General features: G+C 45.4%; 1 protein-coding gene across 1 annotated transcript; it reads left to right on the forward strand.

The window, feature by feature from the left end:
* The first annotated feature begins 559 nt into the window (after positions 1 to 559).
* Positions 560 to 19,195, forward strand: PIGU (phosphatidylinositol glycan anchor biosynthesis class U). Its single transcript, XM_015881227.2, has 12 exons — positions 560 to 755; positions 3,029 to 3,093; positions 4,373 to 4,432; positions 5,377 to 5,439; positions 6,743 to 6,852; positions 8,545 to 8,645; positions 10,581 to 10,678; positions 12,184 to 12,338; positions 12,790 to 12,933; positions 13,319 to 13,443; positions 15,309 to 15,451; positions 17,364 to 19,195. The coding sequence occupies exons 1-12, from the start codon at positions 626 to 628 to the stop codon at positions 17,475 to 17,477; spliced, it is 1,308 nt and encodes a 435-aa protein (XP_015736713.1). The 5' UTR covers positions 560 to 625; the 3' UTR covers positions 17,478 to 19,195.
* Positions 19,196 to 19,214: the final 19 nt, after the last annotated feature.

A 19,214-nucleotide genomic window follows, 5' to 3' on the forward strand; every position in this document is an offset into this window, starting at 1 on the left:
AGGCTCCCTTTGTACGTAGTACGTCTCAATCACTCTCACACCAGAGCCTCCCTCACCCAGCTCACAGCTCACAGCCGCTCTCCTGACCCTCCTTCCTGCAGACACACCTGACCAGAACGACATAGCAGCTCCTCTTTCCTACTGCCCGGCACAGCGTCTCGTTCCCTCCTGGCTGAGCACTCCCGGCCCACTCTTTAACTCCCCCTCTGCCCGCCGTTCCTCCCGCAGAACCGATCCGCCCCAATACGTTTCCCGATGCTACTCAAGCAGAACGCAGATCTTCTGTTCTTTAAGCTGGGCCACGAGCCGCAGCTTGTCGGTATTGATTCCTCGGGTGCATCTCCTCGGCCTGGTATCGCTATGCCAGAAGCAACGTTCTGTTTGGCACAGCTCCGGCGAAGGCCCGCCCGGCTCAGCGGCCCCAGCACAGCCGGCCGGGCAGCGTCCGCGCGCCGAGCAGCGGTTCCCCGGACTCGCCGTAGTTCCCGGGCGCTGTCGGGAGCGGCGGCGTCGCGGTTCCTTGTGGGACGCGTAGTCCGCCCGGCCGTGCCGCCGCATTGCCGCCCCGTTGTCCGGCACCGCCCGCGAACTACAGGCGGCGTCGGGCCGGCGTGTGCCCGCGAGGATGGCGGCTCCGCTGGTGCTGGCGGTGCTGGCGGCCGTGACGGTGCGCGCCGCGCTGTACCGCTCCAGCCTCGCCGCCTTCATCGCGGAGCGGGTCGAGGTGGCGTCGCCGCTGAACGCCTGGAAGCGAGGTGAGGCCCCGCGCCGGGCTCCAAGGGCGGATCAACGGGCCGAGGCCTCTCGGGCTCCGCGGGCGCCTCTCGGGAAGCGGGGCCCGGAGCTCGGAGCGGGGCAGGGCGGTCCGCATTGCGCCGGGGTGTGAGGGGCCGTCGGCGGCGGTGTCGAGTCGCTCCCGTCGCGCTGTGACCCCGGGCGCTGTGCTGCCGTGAGCCGCGCTGCTCCGGCACTGCTGCTCGTGTTCCATTTTGTGCTCGCTCGTGGCCTCACGTTGTTACCGACACCGGGTCCAGATCCTGTGCACAGACACGGGGTGTAACCAGGGCTGCTCTGTGACATGCTTCATCGTGGCACCTGAGCCCGCTGCGAAGCACAGATTGCTCTATGGGAACATAATACCTGGGTACCGTGCAGGTGCAATCACTGCAGGTTTGGGGCAGAACACAGTCACACAGTGTAATAAAGGCCAGAAAGCATGAATGCATTTGATAATTAATAAGGTGCTTCACAGGTTCAAAACACAGCCCCACAGGATACCCTTGCAGCAATGGATTCCTTCTAAATCCCACTTTAGAGCTTCAGGCTGTGCCTCCAGCCAGGAAGAGGCCTGGGCTGAAGGGTAACTTCAGGGTAGAAGTGGAATCTGCTTCTTGAGCACACTGCTGATTCAAAAGCCTCTGGTTGCTTCCTGTTATCTGTTTCATTTCTCCATCTAGTTTTGTTCGTTTGAGGCCTCTACATGTAACAAGGCAGCATGGTTCAAATCACACTGTATATGGAGCTTCTCACATAGTTAGTTAGCAGTGTCTCCTGAGAATCCACTCTTGAGGGCCCAGGTGCCGACCAGAGCTGGGTGCCCCTCAAGTCCCACCTTTTAAAAACACAGGTGCAGGCAGTCCCACTGTGTGACAAGTCAGGGAGGTGCAGCAGGAGCAGCCTGCCTGAACGGGGCTCCTGGAACAGGGCAGGAAGAGAAAGTACACAACCTCTGGGAAAAAGTTTGGCTTCACAGGGAGAATACAGAGCTGCGGTTCACATCTGCAGAGAGAAAATGAGGAAGAACAAAGCTCAGCTTGAGGTGATGTTGGCCGGTGTTGTGTCAGACAACTGAAAGGCTTTTATGTTTATCAGCAGCAAGAGGAGATCTAAAGAAAATGCTGGACTGATACGTGATGAAGATGGTCACTTAATGAGTATGCATGGAAAAGGTGGAGGCATTTAATGCTGTGGAAACATTGGTTTCCATCTGTGATGACTAAAAGGGAGCACTTGTATCAGAATGTTTACAAGTCCGTGGGGCCAGGAGTGAGCCCAGAGAGCTGAGGGAGGTCATGGGACTCATCCCAACAGTTCACCAAAGATACTGTGAGGGTGGGGTCTGCGGCCAAAGGCAGCCAGTGTCACAGCCATCCACCAGAAGGACATGAGGGGAGAGACAGGACCCTCCAGACCTGTCACTGGCGGTAGGTGCAGCAGGAGCCAGCACTGTGCCTTGTTCCCTATTTCCGTCAGCAAGCTGAGTTCAACCACATCTTGGGAACCAGGTGCTCAATGTGCATAGTGGCTGTTCAGGTGAACAGACATTTTCTTGATGAGAGCCCTCCTTTTTCCCTTCCCCAGCTCCTGTCACCGTGTGTAGCATCACACAATGTGCAATATCCTTTCAGCTGAGGTCAGTGTCCCAGAGATGTCCACTCCACATTTTGCCCACCCCTGGCCTGCTGCCTCTGGGAGCTGCAGAGTTGATGCTGTGCCAGTGCTACTCAACAAGAGCAAAATGCCAGTGCTGCATCAGCACTGTTCTAGTGGCAAGTGCAGAGCGCAGTGCTGCATGGCTGCTGGGGGCAGTGAGCCCCTCCCTGCTGGGCCCAGCACAAGGAACCAGGCTGTTGGACTCAGTGATAACTGTAGGTCTCTTCCACCTGAACTCTTGTACTCTTCCAAGTTTTCAGTCAGAATTATTCCTCCAGTGTAGATACTGTAGATACCACGTGTCACATGATAGGAGACTTAAAATCAGTAAATACATGTGATTCATAAATACAGGTAACTGCAGAACATTTCATCTACAGCATCTCAAGTTGTCTGAAACAAATGACAGGATGTTTGAGAGCATTCAATTCTGGCTGATAGCTGCTTGTGTGAGATTCTGTGTCTCCAATTCAGATGGTGATTGTGTGAGATTTTTATGAGCTCGGGTGTTTTGAGAACTATTGTTTCATTGCCACCACATGTTTTTCTCTTCCAGCACTGCAGGATTCTAATGTGGATTTGTTTTGTGTTTCAGTGGTTGAAGGATTAGCTCTGCTGGATTTAGGGGTCTCACCATATTCTGGAGCTATTTTTCATGAGGTTGGTATGCAGTGCTTTGTTTTAAACATGATATTCCAGCAGCACATTTCTTAGTCCTATTACGTGTGGATTGGCAAAGGTTGGTGAACTTGTTTTGTCCCAAACATTTCAGAAAATGAAGAGTTGTGTTTGTGCGAGAGTTCCACACAGTGACCAGCGAGGAAATGCAGCTCGTATTCCTCAGAACAACTAGTTGAGAGCGGATGATAGACACTGTGGTGCTTGTAGTGCATAAGGAGAGTCCGGAATAGGGGAAATCTCTAAGAAATAAAATGCTTTGTTCACATCCACATTTCCTGTGAGTAGAGGCAGGAGCGGGGAGAGACAGTGCTGCTGGCCGCTGTAATGCAGTTGTGCTGAATAGCAGCATCTTGGGTTAGAGCACAGTCATGCAGCGTGTTTGTTCCTCATTTTGGAAACCTCGTTGTTCCTCCAGAGGTTTTTGTGCCCTTGAATGGCCTTATTGATACGAATGTAGGCTTATACGCAGCGTCATCTTGGTGTGTCTCACACTTTGGGCATCTCTGAAAATTTGTTTCTTTTCAATAAATTCTTCCTGAAACAATTTTCTCCCAGACCATGAAGCATATATGAATGCTTAGTTATACCATCATGTTATGTTCAAAGTATTTTAAAAGAAATATGTTTTCTGACAGTAAAGCCTGAATTTTTTACCCTGTGAATGTAATACCTTCGTTCCAGGTTAAGCTTTTCTGTCAAAGGAATAATTCAGAAGCCCAGAGGCAGTTACCTTACAGGGCTATGAGAATAACAGGACCACCGCTTTGTTTTCCCATGGCTTCTTTTTACTCTATAGGTAATTTGCCTAACCAACAGGCTGAGCAGGGGGACCAGCTGTGTAGGAAATGCTTTCAAGAGACATGCAAACAACCTGAAAGAAAAAGAGATTCTCAAGGAAGGAAAAAAAAACAAAAAACAAACCCCACTTTCTGAGGCTTTTCTGTTTGTAGTTCTGTTGTGGTTCTACCACCGTGCTGGTAGAATGGCAAGGTTGGAATAGAATGTCATTTTCCAAATTGATGTGTCTTTTATGAAATGCTTTTATGAAATGTACTGAGAACTTTGCAAAGAAAAAGATTCAGTGAATTGTGGTTTGGTTATCACTTCGGTTTTGTTATCCAAAGTAACAGCGTTGAGGAAGGTTACCTTTTGCAGTCTCTCACAGTGCTACTCTGTTTTTCTCCTTGAATTGCTGGTTGCTTTTTCCAAATGGGGATGTGCACTATTTGACACAGATTTCTCTTCTGCTCTCTCGTAGACCCCGCTGATAATATATCTCTTTCACTTCCTGATTGAATATGCTGAATTGGTCTTCATGGTAAGTGCTCCTGGAAAGTTCCTCTTGAAGGGTCCCATTCTGTGAAATGATGAGCATGACTTTCCTTTCACTCCTGCAAGAATCAGGGATCTTCAGGCTCCCTGGAGTCCAAATTCCTGCTGACCTCATGGTTTGATTATAAAGGCAGCTTTGCATGCACAACCCCAAGTTCAGGCTTTTCCCTTGCTCTACGATTTCTTTCTTTTTTTCTTTTTTCCTTTTTTGTTTGTTATTTCTTGGCTAGTTAAACGTTCCCTTGATGGGACAGAACGTTGACATTTGGTTTCAGATTTCAAAGTTTACCTCTTACAGGTCAATCCCTGTATTGCCGTGTTTCTCGTCAAAACCCACTGCCAAACTCCAGGGCCGTAAAGAGAACACAAACGGTTCAGTAATCCAAATGTCCCTTGTTGTAAGCTAATCTGTGAGTTCTGTGTAATTCAGAGGGACAGAAATCATATAGCTGGCTGCACATACCACCTGGTGGAGCCTCTCTCCCCAGCTCCCTGCTGGCAGGTCTCTAACAGGGGTAGCAGCCATCTGGGTTGTGCTTGCACCAATACTTCAGTACTGCTGCCTGTGAAGTGTGGGGCAGCTCAAGGCACTGTTGTTCTGGATTAATGGCACGTGGATTTAGCCAGCTGGGCACTGCCCTGTTGTTGCCTGTGCACTGATAATACCAGTGAGTTCTCTGTTATCCCTGCCGTTTCTTTCACCTTAATTCCCCATTTTCTTGTTCTGCAATTATTAATGTCTGATACATCCCATGGCTTCTGTGTTCATTGGTGGTGTGTGAATACAGTGTACAGATCAGCAAGCTAGTTGGTGTTTTTAAAGCTTTTTTATCCATTAATCAAGTCAGATCAAAGCCCTTACTCAAGTATGCAGTAGCGTCCAATATGTTTTTCTCCATTCAGTTGTTGTGTTTTGCTTTGCTTTTTTAGATAACTGATGTACTAACAGCTGTTGCCCTTTACTTGGCCATCCAGGACTACAACAAAGTTGTGGTAAGCTGACTTGCCATTGTTGCTGGTCCTCTTCTCAAACAAGTACAAATATCTTGTGCTAGAGAGAACTTGCACCAAGCACATCTACTTACTTAGCAGTAAATCTGAGCACATCTGTTTGATAAAAAAAAAAACCAAAACCACACAGGGACTGAGTGTGGTAAACCAGCTAAAATACTTTAAATTCTGTTGTGTGCATATTACATGCTGAAGCAAATTAGTGTCCATAGCTATTGCACAGTATGTGAATAATGAGTGCTGCAGTATTAATTCTTTAATCTGAAAGGAATTAAAATAATTTAACAATTCCTCAGAATACAGTATCCAATGAAATGCAGATTTCTCCAGGGTTGTGATACCTAAGAGGGCTGTGAGAGTGTAAAATGTACTGAAAACTCACCTTTGGTTGTTGTGGCAGTTTGAAGTGTGTGGAATTTAATTGCTGAACTATTGATTTGTTGAGACTTGGCAGTCCCCTTTTCAACCTCTGCCACAATCTTCCATGTATTTTGTAGCTAGAAAATGGAATGTTTTATCCTGAACTTGCCTTCAGGATAAAAATGGCTTGTGTTTGCACTCAGCATGAGTTAATGGACAGACTGGAGAAGCGTAAAGGACCAAACTTTCAAAGGATGCTGAGGAGGCATATGTGATTCTTCAGAGTGAGATGAAAGTTCAGTGCCAAACATGACTTGCTCACTTAGTTATTTTTCTGTTTTTCTCTTACATATTTTTGGGGGTGAATGATTTCTCCCAGCTTTCTCTTACTGTGTAAGCAGTGCTGTGCTCCTTGTGTTCCCAGAGGAGCAGTGGTAGAGCACTAACATGAACAGGGAGGCTTCATTTTCCACAACACTATGTGGTCTCCCATCCAGTTCGGTGCCTGTTCTTTGTCCTCTGATGTTGAAGAGATAACACGATAGAACTGCTGACATGTAAAAATCCCATGTGAGTTATTTCACTTGTTGAGAATTTATTGCCAGTGCTCTCTCTCCTTTTGTCTCACTGTGACATAGTTCAGTAAGCTCATAATTCAGATTTCTCCTTTGTCTCCATTGAGAGCATCAGAAGACAAAGTGTATTAAAGAGAGAGCTTTGGGATCTCTAAAGGAGGTTTGACATAGAGATATCTATCTTTGAAATAATGAGGATGGCTTGGTTATTTGTCTTGTTTCCACTGGGGCTTGTGTGTTGAGCAGTGAGTTTACAAAGTCATATATGTTCTATAGTAATGGAAATCCTAAGTAATAAGAAACCATTACTTTCCTCACCTGACAGTCTTTGGTTATTCTCCCTTGTTCAGTTCAAAAAGCAAAAGCTCCTAATAGAGCTGGATAAATATGCACCAGATGTGGCTGAGCTCATCCGGACACCCATGGAAATGCACTACATCCCCCTCAAGGTAGCACTGGTGTAAGTATTGTTTCTTTCCGATTGCAGTGGGCTGCTTTGATTCTTCTGCTCTCCTTGGATATTTTTTTCCAATTCCATGTTTGCTGAAGGTTGTTTTTTTTTTCCTCTCATAAATTCTTGCATTTCCTATTCCACTTAAAATTCACAAATACTTCATTTTAAAGTGAATGCTTTTATGACTGTATGGTGCCAGCAAACAGATTTACTCAGTCCACTCAACAGCATGAGGTCAGTAATTCGGTGTGAAGACCCTTGTGCCTCCATAGATGACACTGACATTTATTTTGTCACTACACTAATATAATCAGCATTCATTCTATGTCAAATATTTCAGGTGTCTTTTCAGTCAGGAGGGTTTGGGTGCACTCAAACAAAATGTTTTCTAATGTTTCAATTGCATTTCCCAAAACTGTGTATAATATTCAAGGACATTCTAGGCTGTCAGATTAGTGATGCCATGTCTTGATATTCTTCTGTATTTTAAATGTGTTCAGATCTCAGAAAGCTTCAATTAAAAAACATAATATACAAGCAAGATATATAATATAAAAGATTTTTTTTTCATTAGTGCTTTGACCTAAGTAAATCCTTGTCTTAAATTATTCTGTCAGAGAAAGTTTTCCATAAGAAAAGTTGTTTTTTCTTATGTGAATGTTGTAAAATGGTAAATTTTCCAGGGTGAGGAAGGTAGAGTTTTGCCTTTCTCATTTGTAACCTGCAGGTTGCTATGTATTTGTCCGTAAGATTGTTGCAAAGTCGCACAGGAAAGCTGTCATTAAGTAGCATCTCTTGCTGTGGCCAGTCTGTCTTTGGGAACACAGGCAAAAAGAGGAACAGAAACACAGGCTGGCACTCAGAGAGGTAGGAGTAAGGTTTATGTAAGAGGGTAATTAGGAAGTCATCAGCCTTGTCCACTTGCTAATGTAACTGATGTAGTTGTTACCAAGGGGGAGCATCCCATTATCATGCTTATTGTATCGCTGAGCCTACAGAGCATATTTCTGGGCTTTGAAGCTAGCTAATGGAAATCAGTGTAAACCAGTCCCAGAAGAAGCTGGCTTCCTTACAGTGTGGCTGCATTCTGGGAGGTAAAGGCTTTCAGGGCTTGCTGTCTTTCCATAACTGCTGTTAAAATGGGCCGGATCTCATGGTTGGCAGCTTTTGTGCTCTGGTTGTGCCACAGTGAGCCTGTGTGATTGCTCTGCCAGAGTGGGAGTGCACGGGTGCAGTTGGTTTGAGGGAAAATCCCTGATCATGCACTGGAAGAATTTGTGTCCACCCTGCTCTCTTCTTCCTTCTGTTAATTCCTCAGAGCCAGTAGCTGTGAGAGCAGAAAGTTTCAGAGCTGGTTGTTTCTGGGTCTGGCTGGATAAATGAAGTGTTTATGAAAAGCAAGGAATGTTTCTGGTGGTCATTTTGTAAGACAGAGTTTGGCATTTTAGAAATCTTCCCATCTCCTTTTTTTGCAGTGTGCCCTTTGTGGCCATTGTGCCTCAGGCTGCACTGCAGAGATCTGGGTTTTGCTCCAGGTAGAACCACCTGTTCACCTGAGTTGTTTTGGTGGTAAGAGGAACCCATAGCATGTAAATAGACAAAAAGAAGTTGCAAACTGCATCTGGTTTTTATTTCAGTGTCTCTTTAGTTACCTCCTTTGAATGATCTGAATGTAACTTGAGCTTTGTCCCTTTTCAGCTATCTGTTAAACCCCTACACTGTGATGTCTTGCGTGGCAAAGTCCACCTGCGCCATCAGCAATACTGTCATTGCATTCTTCATTCTGGCTACAATAAGAGGTAACACAACAAAAAGGATTTATTTATGTCTTTCTGTAAAGTGGTGAAAATACCATCAGTGTAGAACTGTACAAAAATTATTACTGCAGGTGTAAGAGGGGGACACATCAGGTCCTGGTGGGAGCAGTGTCTCAGTTCTACCTGAAGCCACAAGGGCCCAAGGGGCTGTAAGTCAAAGCTTTCCTTCATCCCAGTGTAACTAGGAGTCTCTCCTCTAAAAGCTGATCCCATTTCCTGGATGACTTCACATGGTTTTCTGTTTATGAAGAAATCTCTCTGTGCACAGGAGCATGTAATGCTCTGCTACTCTTTCTTTTGCTTATGAATATGCACCTGCAGCATCTATGCCATGAGCTTGTATTTGAAAAGTTGTTACTGCCTGGCTTCTATTTGCAATTGTAACCTTGGTTTGAAACCAGCTAACTGAGCTTTGGGGAGACGGAAACAGTAACCAAAGACTGATGGGAGCTCCATTGAATAGATTGTGGCAGAATGGCTCTTTCATTTTGTTCAAGCGTGTTAAGTGAGGCTTCTGTTTCTTTTGTGAACCTTCTCTGCTGGAGTATTTTAGCATATGTGATTTGTACTAGGCTCATAAGTTTTAGGAGTACATTAGGATCACATGAAAGGTGGATCTGATCTCTTTTGTGGTCTCCAGAAGTGCCCAGAACCAGACATCACAGAGGAAACTGCTAGATTGTCATTAGGAGTATTTCCAGAAGGGAGATTTCCTCCAGTTATTAAGTCATTGAGGCAGGAGGGGTTTCCATTTAGAACCATTTGCAGAAGCAAATGTGCAGGATCCACTTAGTTAACCTGATTTTTAGTTCACTGGTACTGTAGGACAAATAGTTGCATCATATACAGACCTGTAGTTCCTGTCCCCTGTGTTTCCTCCATCAGTGGGAGTGTGGCAGCCTCTAGTGTTCAAGCTGAGCAAAGGGGGAATATCAGATTATGACTAATATCTTTAGATGCATGCCGAATTTCACAATAGAATACTGAGTTTAATTAAAAAATAATTTAAAAATATTAATTGGGTGGTTTGTGTCTAGAAAGCTGGAACTGTAGAGCGGAGGCAATTCACTGCCAGGTGACGCTGTACTTCTGCAAGGTGGAAGCAGAGAAAAGCTACTGAGTGTTGATGTCAGTGAGTGGGCACATGCTGACAATTAGCCGAACACACTCCGTCAGGGTTCTTGTTTTTCAGGCTACATTTTTACAGGTAACTTTCATAAAGTGTTCCAAGGGGGAAAGCTATAACCAGGCTACTGCACTGGGTGCTTGTATTCTTTATTATGTACCTGGGGCCTTTTGGACTTGGTTTCTGGCTTTGGCAGTTGGGCAATGAGTGCATTCAGCAGTTAGCTCCACCTGTCACACCTCATAAAAACCTTCCTTTGTAAAGTCACCACTAGTTTTAAGGCCACTTGGGAAACCTGTGCCAGTGTTTTCTGCATCTCTATGTGTTCTGGTATCTGTAAAATAGGGCCAATGTCCCTTCATTCCTTCAGCTGCGGACTTTCATTGCACTCTTCCATGGTGTTTTGCTGAGGTCCCTGACACATTCTGGTGATGAGGGCATCCAGCGTGCTCAGTGGCACACACCAGGGAGCTGTTTCTTGCAGATATGACTTAATGAATGCATTCCCACAGATAAACAGCAGCCAACTTAACTTAAATATAGACTTATATGTAGACTGAATAATACAAATCTCTTTCTGTGTATGAATTATAGGAGATACAAACCAGTCTGTGGTTCTTACTGGTACACATCATTGTCTCTTCAAAATGCAGATAAAAGTCCACTCTCCAGCACACATTCTGCTAGCCTTCATGAGGTGTTCTGATATTTACAAGCCATTTGGATCCTATCTGCATATTTGTTTATGTTAAATATCCCTTACCAATAAACTTATTTTGTTCTCTTTGTAGGTAGTGCCTTCCTCAGTGCAGTGTTCCTGGCCTTAGCAACATACCAGTCACTCTACCCCATCACTTTGTTTGCTCCAGCACTCCTTTACCTTCTGCAGGTAGATGATTTCTAACTGTTGATGTCTGTTGTCTTACTGCAGGTGTGCAGCTACAGTTCTTTGTGTTGGGAGGACAGCCTTAGAAAAAGTAACTCTCTCCTCACACCATTGAGGGTTTAAGTCCTGGGAATGCCTGTGTGTAGAGAAAAGGAAGTGGGAAGTAGTCTACAGATTGCCTGTAGCTTGCCTGAAATATTTGCTACTCTTTATGTCACATGAATAGCAACAAGGATTTTAGGTCTGGAGTTTCCTCTGATGTGGCTCACTGCATCTGAATGAAGAGTTGTGTGTTCAAAAAACTCAAGCTCTGAAATTTTCTACTTATTGTCCTTGTGTGTTCTTGCTCCCCATTAACAGGGCTGAGGATGAAGAGCCAACATTGCTTTTCCTGTCAGTTAATTTTCAGGAGCATTTATTTTATATGTTGCTACCATTTTTTTTCTAAATTTAGTGTGAGCTGCATTCCCTCATGGCACTAGAACAGTACAAATGTTGTGTCTGCAGGCAGCAACAAGTGCTTTGGTGTTTGACTGAGTGATCTGAGACTGACTTTAAAGGGGAGCAGGCTACTGTGTGGATTTGTAAATGATGTTTTGTGAATTCTTTGTACAGAGTTAAATTGTGTTTCTGCAGCCCTTTCCAATCTGTCCTGCCAAAAATCCTTGGTAAATTTGCTTAGATCTTTCCGACAAATTGTGTTAAATGCACTCTAACTGAGGAAACAAAGCATGCTTTCCACAGAGCCCGTGCCAATTAGAGTTGGCCAGTGCATCTTCTGCCACTGCAAACCCCAGTGCCAAATGGAAAAGCGGCATCACTGCCTTGGGGCTGGAGAAAGCTGAGCAGATCCCAAGGCACTGGCTCTGTGTATATACTTGTCTTTATAAATGCAGTTGGGACCTTAGGCCTATTAGAGTGAGATACAAGGGTGTCACACTGTGTGACAAGGGCTTGTTGCTGACCTTTCAGGGTATGTGGCGGTGGTTAGACTGTAGCAGTTGTCTTCAAGGAACAGCCTTTTACAGTGGCTCTTTTGTGCTTAGGAACCCATCAGCTCTCCTCTTTCCCTAATTTCAGCAGAACATGAGCGCAGCCTATATGGTAGGGAGCTGACATCACAGGACAATTGGTCATGGAGCACTACCTCTTGGTCATCTCAGTCAATAAAGGTTCATGGAAGAGAAAGCAGGCAGTGATACCATATTGTAAGCATTTAAAATCGGTTGTACCTGTGAGAGTGTGCATGGATTGAATGCCTGAGACTTGATTCATTTGTGGTATTGTAAGCAGAAACTGCCAGCTTAGCCACTTGAGTTTCAAGCACAGTTCTAGAAATGGGACTTAATTGGAGAGCAGATTGTACTTGAAAGCTGCTGGTCCCAGTGCAGCAGTGCCAGTGTTTGATGCTTTCTTCTATTAGTTTCAATTGATGTTCTGAACTCCTAGGCTTTCTTGTGGCTTTCCAACTGATGTGGAATATCTGCCTCCTTGTGTTTTGTTTTCAGCGTCAGTTCATACCAATAAAACCAAAAAGTAAAAGCTTCTGGCTCTTCACCATGCAGTATGCAGCCTTGTACCTGTGCAGCCTGGTGGTGGTCATCTGCCTCTCTTTCTTCCTCCTCAACTCATGGGATTTTATCCCATCTGTTTACGGGTTTATGTAAGTATAAGAATTCTTACTACTTTTATTTTGTTTTGTGTGCATCACACTCATGTCCTCCTCCCTGCCCTAAGGAATATGTGATCTGTGATTTTACTGGCAACACAAGAAAAGTAACAGTATGTGTGGAGAAGATCTGCCATTAGCCAGATTCTGATAATTAAGCAACGGCAAGATCAGAGAAAATAGGAGATGTTCTCCCCCAGGGAGATAAGAAATGAAATTGATTACTGACCTGCTGAAATTTTCATCTCTGGAGTAACGTCTGCTCAGGAGTGGTTTAAGTCCTGCTGGGGCATAGGAAAGGGCTAATCCCTTTTGTCTCCAAATTTTCACCTCTTTGGTGCATTAAAGTCTAGGTCCCCCTCTCAGTACCACCTAACAATTAATGCTACAGAAGCAGTTACATGGAGAACAGCCAATTAAAAATAACATTTCTGTTCAATTTCAGCCTTTCCGTTCCAGATCTCACGCCCAATATTGGCCTTTTCTGGTACTTCTTTGCAGAGATGTTTGAACACTTTAGTCTTTTCTTTGTATGTGTGTTTCAAATCAATGTGTTCTTCTACACCATTCCCTTGGCAGTAAAGCTAAAGTAAGTATATTTCTTCATTAGCTTTCTAATTCTCACAGTTGTGCAGTGGCTGTAAAGCTTACATTGTAGTTTAAATCTATGAGCATGAAAATGTTTTGTTTTTTTTTTAATTTTCCCTCATTTCTCGAAGTTTCACTCTTTCCCTCTTTTCCCCCAAAATTGAGTTTTCTGTTAGAAAACTGAGTTTTCTAACAGGCTTCTAACAGTTGCTTCCCTGCAGAGCAGCTCAGTCTGTCCCACCCAGCACTGAGAGGCTTGTTTGCAGAGAACAGAGTAACAGAGTCTTTAGAGCCTGACCCACAGTATATTTGTGCCCTTGCTGATCTTTATTTCCATTCCAGAGAACCTACTGCATCCTCTTAACCCTTTTGTCTTTCTCTTCCAGGGAACACCCTGTGTTCTTCATGTTTGTGCAGCTCGCAATCATTTCTATCTTCAAGTCCTATCCCACGGTGGGAGATGTTGCACTGTACATGGCCTTCCTCCCAGTCTGGAGCCACCTTTACAGGTGTAAGTTCTTTGTGTTAGATCTTTCTCCTCTGGAATGGGAAGATGTCTGTCCAGTAACTGCCACAACTGACCCAAATCCAAACCCATAGGTTCTTGTAGCCTCTTTGGGCTCTGTGGAGGAAACCTCAATTGCTGGTGATAAATTCTCTAACTTATGTTTGGGACTAGGGTTGAAGGAAGTCACAGAGGGAGTTTTCCTTGTGCATTAACTTCTCCTTCTCACTAAGTTGAATTAAGATATTTTTCTAAGAAAATTTTAAAGTCCTGTATGCTGCCCAACTAAGGGTATGTAACTTTAGTGCTGCTCCTGCATCTGATGAGTCCCCAGGCCCCCACACTTTGCAGCAGTTCTTTGCTTTGCATCTGCTTAAAGTGAAAGTAACTGAATTTCTTCTGTTTAATTTGTCCTTTTTTTAAATTCTTTTTTTTTTTTTTTAAATGCTTAACGAGAAACCTCTTTATTTCTGTAAGTCACCACAGAGCTACCTGATCATTTTCAGACTCTGACTGTAGAACCTGCTGCAAGCTCACCAAGTGTAGTTCTTCTGGAAGCATTGGGTTTTCCTGGTGTTGCTTGCCAAAGTCAGCTTAAACAAACAGCTTTCACCAGCACTGTCAGCCTGCCCTGGGCTTTTACTGCAGCCTTCTCAAACCAGGGTCGAGTTGGTGTAAGGCAGCCAGTCTGCCTGGTGGCAGGAGACATAATCAGGAGTCAAGAGACCACAGTAGTTTGGGTATGTTGGGTTTTATGCTTGTCCTCTGTGTAGCATCAGTAGTAGGGAGTAAGTGCAGCATTGTCTGACTTGGAGACCACCTACTCCATTGGTTTCAGACTAATAAAGTTAAGGCCAAAGCAGCTGTAATGAGTTAGGACAGGGAGCCTCAGGTTAGCCCTGAGTGTGTTGCAGCCAAACGAGGTGGCACACTTCTGGGAAATCCTAGTTCAGCTTAAGTGAGCTGCATGTTCCAAGCGTACAGAAGAAGGGGAGTATGAGAGTGAGAGGAACAGTCATCTATAACATGGTGAGTGAATAGAGCCGTGGAACAAGAAGTTTAAAAAGATGGATGTGAGCACTTTTGGCTGTGGCACTGCTCATCGAGTGTCAGACAGCTTCCTTCAGCTGCAGAATGATCCAGATTCTTTTTGTTAACTTTGGGAATGTTGGCTGAGCTATAGCCAAGCACAGCAAGACAATCATCAGGGCAAGCTATAAAGGAAACAAAATCTCTGGCTTAGTAGGTCCTAGCTCTTTTAAGCAAAATTGGGCTTGTTTTTTGGCCATTTGATACATAAATCCTCATGCAGGCTAATGGATCCTGGCCGCACTTTCACCTCCCAAGGGCTTCTCAGACTTATATGAATGTTCTCCTTGATGGTGCTTTAATTTCCTTACCATCTCCAGAGACAGTGTGTCTTTTTCTTGTGGTCTGTGGATTTGCTTAATCTCTAGGTGGTCAGCTTGATGATGCTAGGGAATGGCATGCTCTGTATTCTGAATCCTGATGCTGGTGGAAAGGCCCTTCTCCAAACTACTAGATGTTGTCTGTGATGTAGACACAAACCAAAAGTCCTTGGTGGAAGAGTTGATCTTTGGAAGTGCAGAACCTAGAAGGAAAGAGCTACAAATGAAGGGGCCACAGTCAAGCAAAGGCAGAATTGTTTATTATAAAGAGAAAATAATACACTGTATGTCCTATAAAAGCTTCCCAGGGAATTGTCCAAACTGTAAAAGTTTGCTGGAGAGAAGTGTGTGTTGGCAAATGCCTCTCCTCACCACAGATAGCTGAAATGCCCATGCTTGTTGTATGAGCCTGGCGGTTCAATAATGCATAATGTTAACAGCTTTGGTTTTTTTCTTTTGCAGTCCTTCGGAACATCTTCATCCTGTCATGTATGCTCATTGCCTGCTCCCTCCTGTTCCCTGTTTTGTGGCATCTCTGGATTTTTGCAGGAAGTGCCAATTCCAATTTTTATTATGCCATCACATTGACCTTCAACATAGGGCAGGTGAGTAGAACGAGGGAAACCAGTGAATAATACTGCAGGATGTGCCTCTTTTTGCACCCCTTATAAGCTTGCATAGCAGCTTCCTGCTTCTGTCTGTCTTGGCTGAAATCTGCCTAGTCCTCACCTTGCACCCTACTGGGAGAGAACCCATGTGGTATTTAAACTACATCTTAGCAATCCAACTTATGCTACAATTTACACAATCCAGTGCTTGATAGCAAAGGAAAAGCATTTCAGTATGGCAGGGTAAATAGCACTTGTGATGAAGAAAGTGGAGAAGAGAAAATGGAAAATGTCATAGGGCAACAGCAGTGGATCCCCACAAGAGACAGATGGGAACTGCTCAAACACTGGGGCAAGGCACCAGTTTTTCACTTCACCGGTGAAAGGGCTTTGGGCACGTGCAGGGCCTCGGTCATGGCACTCCCTCCTCCTCTCAAGGCTGTGTCCTTCCAGTTGTGTGACTTCCACTGGCCTCAGGAAAAACAGATCTTAGCAGTCCTGGAGGATGAGGTCTGATATACCCAGTTGCTATGACCTCTTCCAAGCCCTTCCTCTTTTCTGCTAGTTGTTGAGGGCTGCAGATACTCACCATGTCCTGAAACATTTTGACATGTGGATGAAGAGAATGTTCACTTCATTTTAAAGTTGATTTTTTTATGTACCTCAGCCATTCATGTTTATCTTTGTCTCTTATGTCTTCTAAAACTAAAGGAACAGTTTTGCTGGAGGCTGAAAATCCCCCAACACTTCGATAAATGGGAGTGAACACTGCTGTAAAACCCTCTGTTCTGTAAAAAAGAGATCATAGAATCATAGAATGGCCTGGGTTGAAAAGGACCATAATGATCATCTAGTTTCAACCCACTGCTGTGGGGTTGCCAACCACCAGACCAGGCTGTCCAGAGCCACATCCAGCCGGAAGATGGAGATGGAGATGCTAGTAAGAAGGGCTCTTAGGAAACTAGTGGTTTATTAGCTCTCTAACCATATGTCCTGCTGAGGAATGAAAGGAATGGTAAAATTTCCATGGCATTTGACCTAAAAGGATTGTATTTCCTACCTGAGAAGATCATAGCAGGTCCTGCAAGGTCTTGTGCTTTGTGTCAGTGCAGGCAGTGCAAAAGTCTCTCTCCTGATTTGCTTGTGAGAAAGAACAAGCCTTCGTCCCTGCCAACCCCAGGTCCTTCCTTTTCCATTATGACATGTGCAGAAATATTTAATCAAAAACAAAATCAACTGTATTAATAGAGCATGTCATGTAGTCAGTCGTAGTATAAAGCAGACCTCCTCTTCTGCAGACTGAACAGTCTCAGTTCCCTTAGCTGCTCCCCATAACACTTTTGCTCCAGACTCCTCACAGTTTTGCTGCCCTTCTCTGGGTACTCTCCAGGGTATCCTTGTAGTGAAGAGCCCAACGAAGAGCCCAGTACTCCAGGTGTGGCCCCACCAGAGCTGAGTACAGAGGATCGATCACCTCCCACTGCTGCTGGTTGCATTATTTCTGACACAAGCCAGGATGCTCTTGGCTTACTTGTCCACCTTGGCATGCTGCTGGCTCATGTTCAGCCAGCTGTTAGTGAGTATATGCAGGATTGTCTGCCCCACAGAGAGGACAGTACAGCAGAGGGACAGAAGGTGATGGAGCCACTCTTACCTAATGATGCTCCTGGATACTGTTCTGTGAAGCCATAGCCTTGACCTTTCAGTTCTTCCCTTCAGCATTTGGCCTGGTGTAGATCACTGGGCTATTGAAACTTCTCAGTTTGCTGAGGCTAACCTCTGAAGCTGTGGTATCTCTGCTGCTGTCTGGAAGATTCTTACTCTTTCTAAGTAGAACTTCATAAACCCCTTTGTGACAAACACATCCCCATTTGTCACATCACTGATGTGTCTGATCTCACTTCTGCAGATCCTGCTCATTTCGGATTACTTCTATGCCTTCCTCCGGCGGGAATACTACCTCACTCATGGACTCCATTTGACGAGGCAAGATGGGACAGAGGCCATGCTTGTTTTGAAGTAATGGTTGAATCCACCATTTCTTGGGCCATGGACTACTCTAAGGAACGTGTGAAGCTTGGTGTATATTGGGTGGGTGGGGAAGGTTCCCTGGATGAGGTCTAGCTTTGGGGATGATACCTACTGAAAGAATGGGCTGAGCTTCTTCTGGGAGTACCTTCTGCAGCAATGGACTCAGTGCAGGCTGAGAGCTACAAGTAGAACCTTCACTGGAGAATCTCCCTTCTTCCTTCAGCTGTGCTTTTCACTGAAACCTCAGCCATCAACTCTGAGCAGTCCAGCAGGAACTGGAGTATGCACTGGAGCTAAAAACAGGACTCAGTCTCTGGCCCAGGAGCTGCTCAGACCATTAACTGTTTACTTTACATCACTGCTTCTTGAAATGTTTGCTTCTCCTGGAAATTCCCCTGTCACAGCTTTTACTGCTAATGCTTCTGTTTGACACAAGACAACGTCTGGGTACGTGGTGCCGAAGGCTGTCTGCTGTTGTAGATCCTGGAAGAACCACGTGCTCAGACACAGTGGCAGTTTTTGATGCGTGCAGGTGAGCAAGCATGGATGAACTGCTGGAAGGAGGAGCTGCTGCTGTGGGAGCTCTTGGTGCTCACACCTCTACTGAGTACTGGAACTAGGAGAAAGCAGGAGCAGGATGGGTAGTGTGTAACTGTTCCATCCCTTTATGAATGGTCTCCTGTGAGGGATGGATGCTCCCTTGTGAGGAGCTGCACAGAACCACAACAGGGTGTCAGCGGAAGAAACACTACTGTGCAAGTAATCTCATACTGCTCCAGTGTGGGTAGTGGGTAACTGCTCTATCCTGTTGAATGGATGTTTCCCTGTGAGGAGCTGTACAAAAGCATGACAGGGTCTCAGAAGAAGAAACACTACTGTGCAGGCAATCTCCTACTGCTCCTTATTTCTGTACGTTAACAAAGCTTGGCAATGCAGGACTTGCACTACACTGTTGTGATAGCTTGGGGCAGCAGCTCAGACATGAAATGAGCAAGCTGCCTGCCTGGGCTGGGGACCAGGAGGTGTCAAAATCTCCCCACAGACCAAATTCATAAGGTGCCTTGGACTCCACTGTTGTGGAGTTGATGGGCTCCTGGTGTTTCACAGCAGGACAGTCACACAGGATAGTCACTCTGCAGTGTGACTCTTTTGCATATACAGCGATGGCATTGTGTTGCTGTGCGTAGAGGGCTCTGTAACATGCCGTCCCTCAGCTCCCCTGCTGCTTTCTTTGTGTTCAGACCCTTCCTCTAGAGCTTCTGCTGCTGCTGACCCCATGAATGTGACCCACCGAGGGAATCCACAGGGCTCTGCTGGTTGCATGTGGCACTGGGAGTTGTTAACCACAGTGTTGAAGGCCTTCTGCAGTGCCGGGGCAGGGAGCAGCCGCTGCTCCCCACTCATCCCAAGAAAAAAGTGGAAAGGCTGGTAATTTGTCAGCATGGAAACAGAACTGTATGGCCCAGAGCAATGGAGAGACCAACGTGCCCAGACCTTCCCCAGGCGGTTTTACGAACAACTCCATTTTTTTTTAACACTTAAAACTTTTGCCTTACTGCACTGCTATTAGCGCTTTTGCCCAGGGGGTGTTACTGGGAGCCCAGCTCAGCCCACCCCACTCTGCAGTCCTGGGCTGGGGGTCACGTAGGCAGGGCTGCTCTGGGCTGCCCCGTGTGGCATGGCAAAGAGCACAATAAACTGTGCAAGTTTTAGGTGTCTCTTGTGTGCT

This window comes from Coturnix japonica, chromosome 20 (assembly GCF_001577835.2).
Source record: "Coturnix japonica isolate 7356 chromosome 20, Coturnix japonica 2.1, whole genome shotgun sequence".
NCBI classification, from domain to species: Eukaryota; Metazoa; Chordata; class Aves; order Galliformes; family Phasianidae; genus Coturnix; species Coturnix japonica.

Excerpts from the sequence above, each read along its gene's own strand:
- PIGU (XM_015881227.2), top strand. The coding sequence starts at position 626 with ATGGCGGCTCCGCTGGTGCTGGCGGTGCTGGCGGCCGTGACGGTGCGC. Across the intron at positions 4,433-5,376 it reads ATGCTGAATTGGTCTTCATG|ATAACTGATGTACTAACAGC; the intron begins GTAAGTGCTCCT and ends TTGCTTTTTTAG. Across the intron at positions 6,853-8,544 it reads CCCCTCAAGGTAGCACTGGT|CTATCTGTTAAACCCCTACA; the intron begins GTAAGTATTGTT and ends GTCCCTTTTCAG.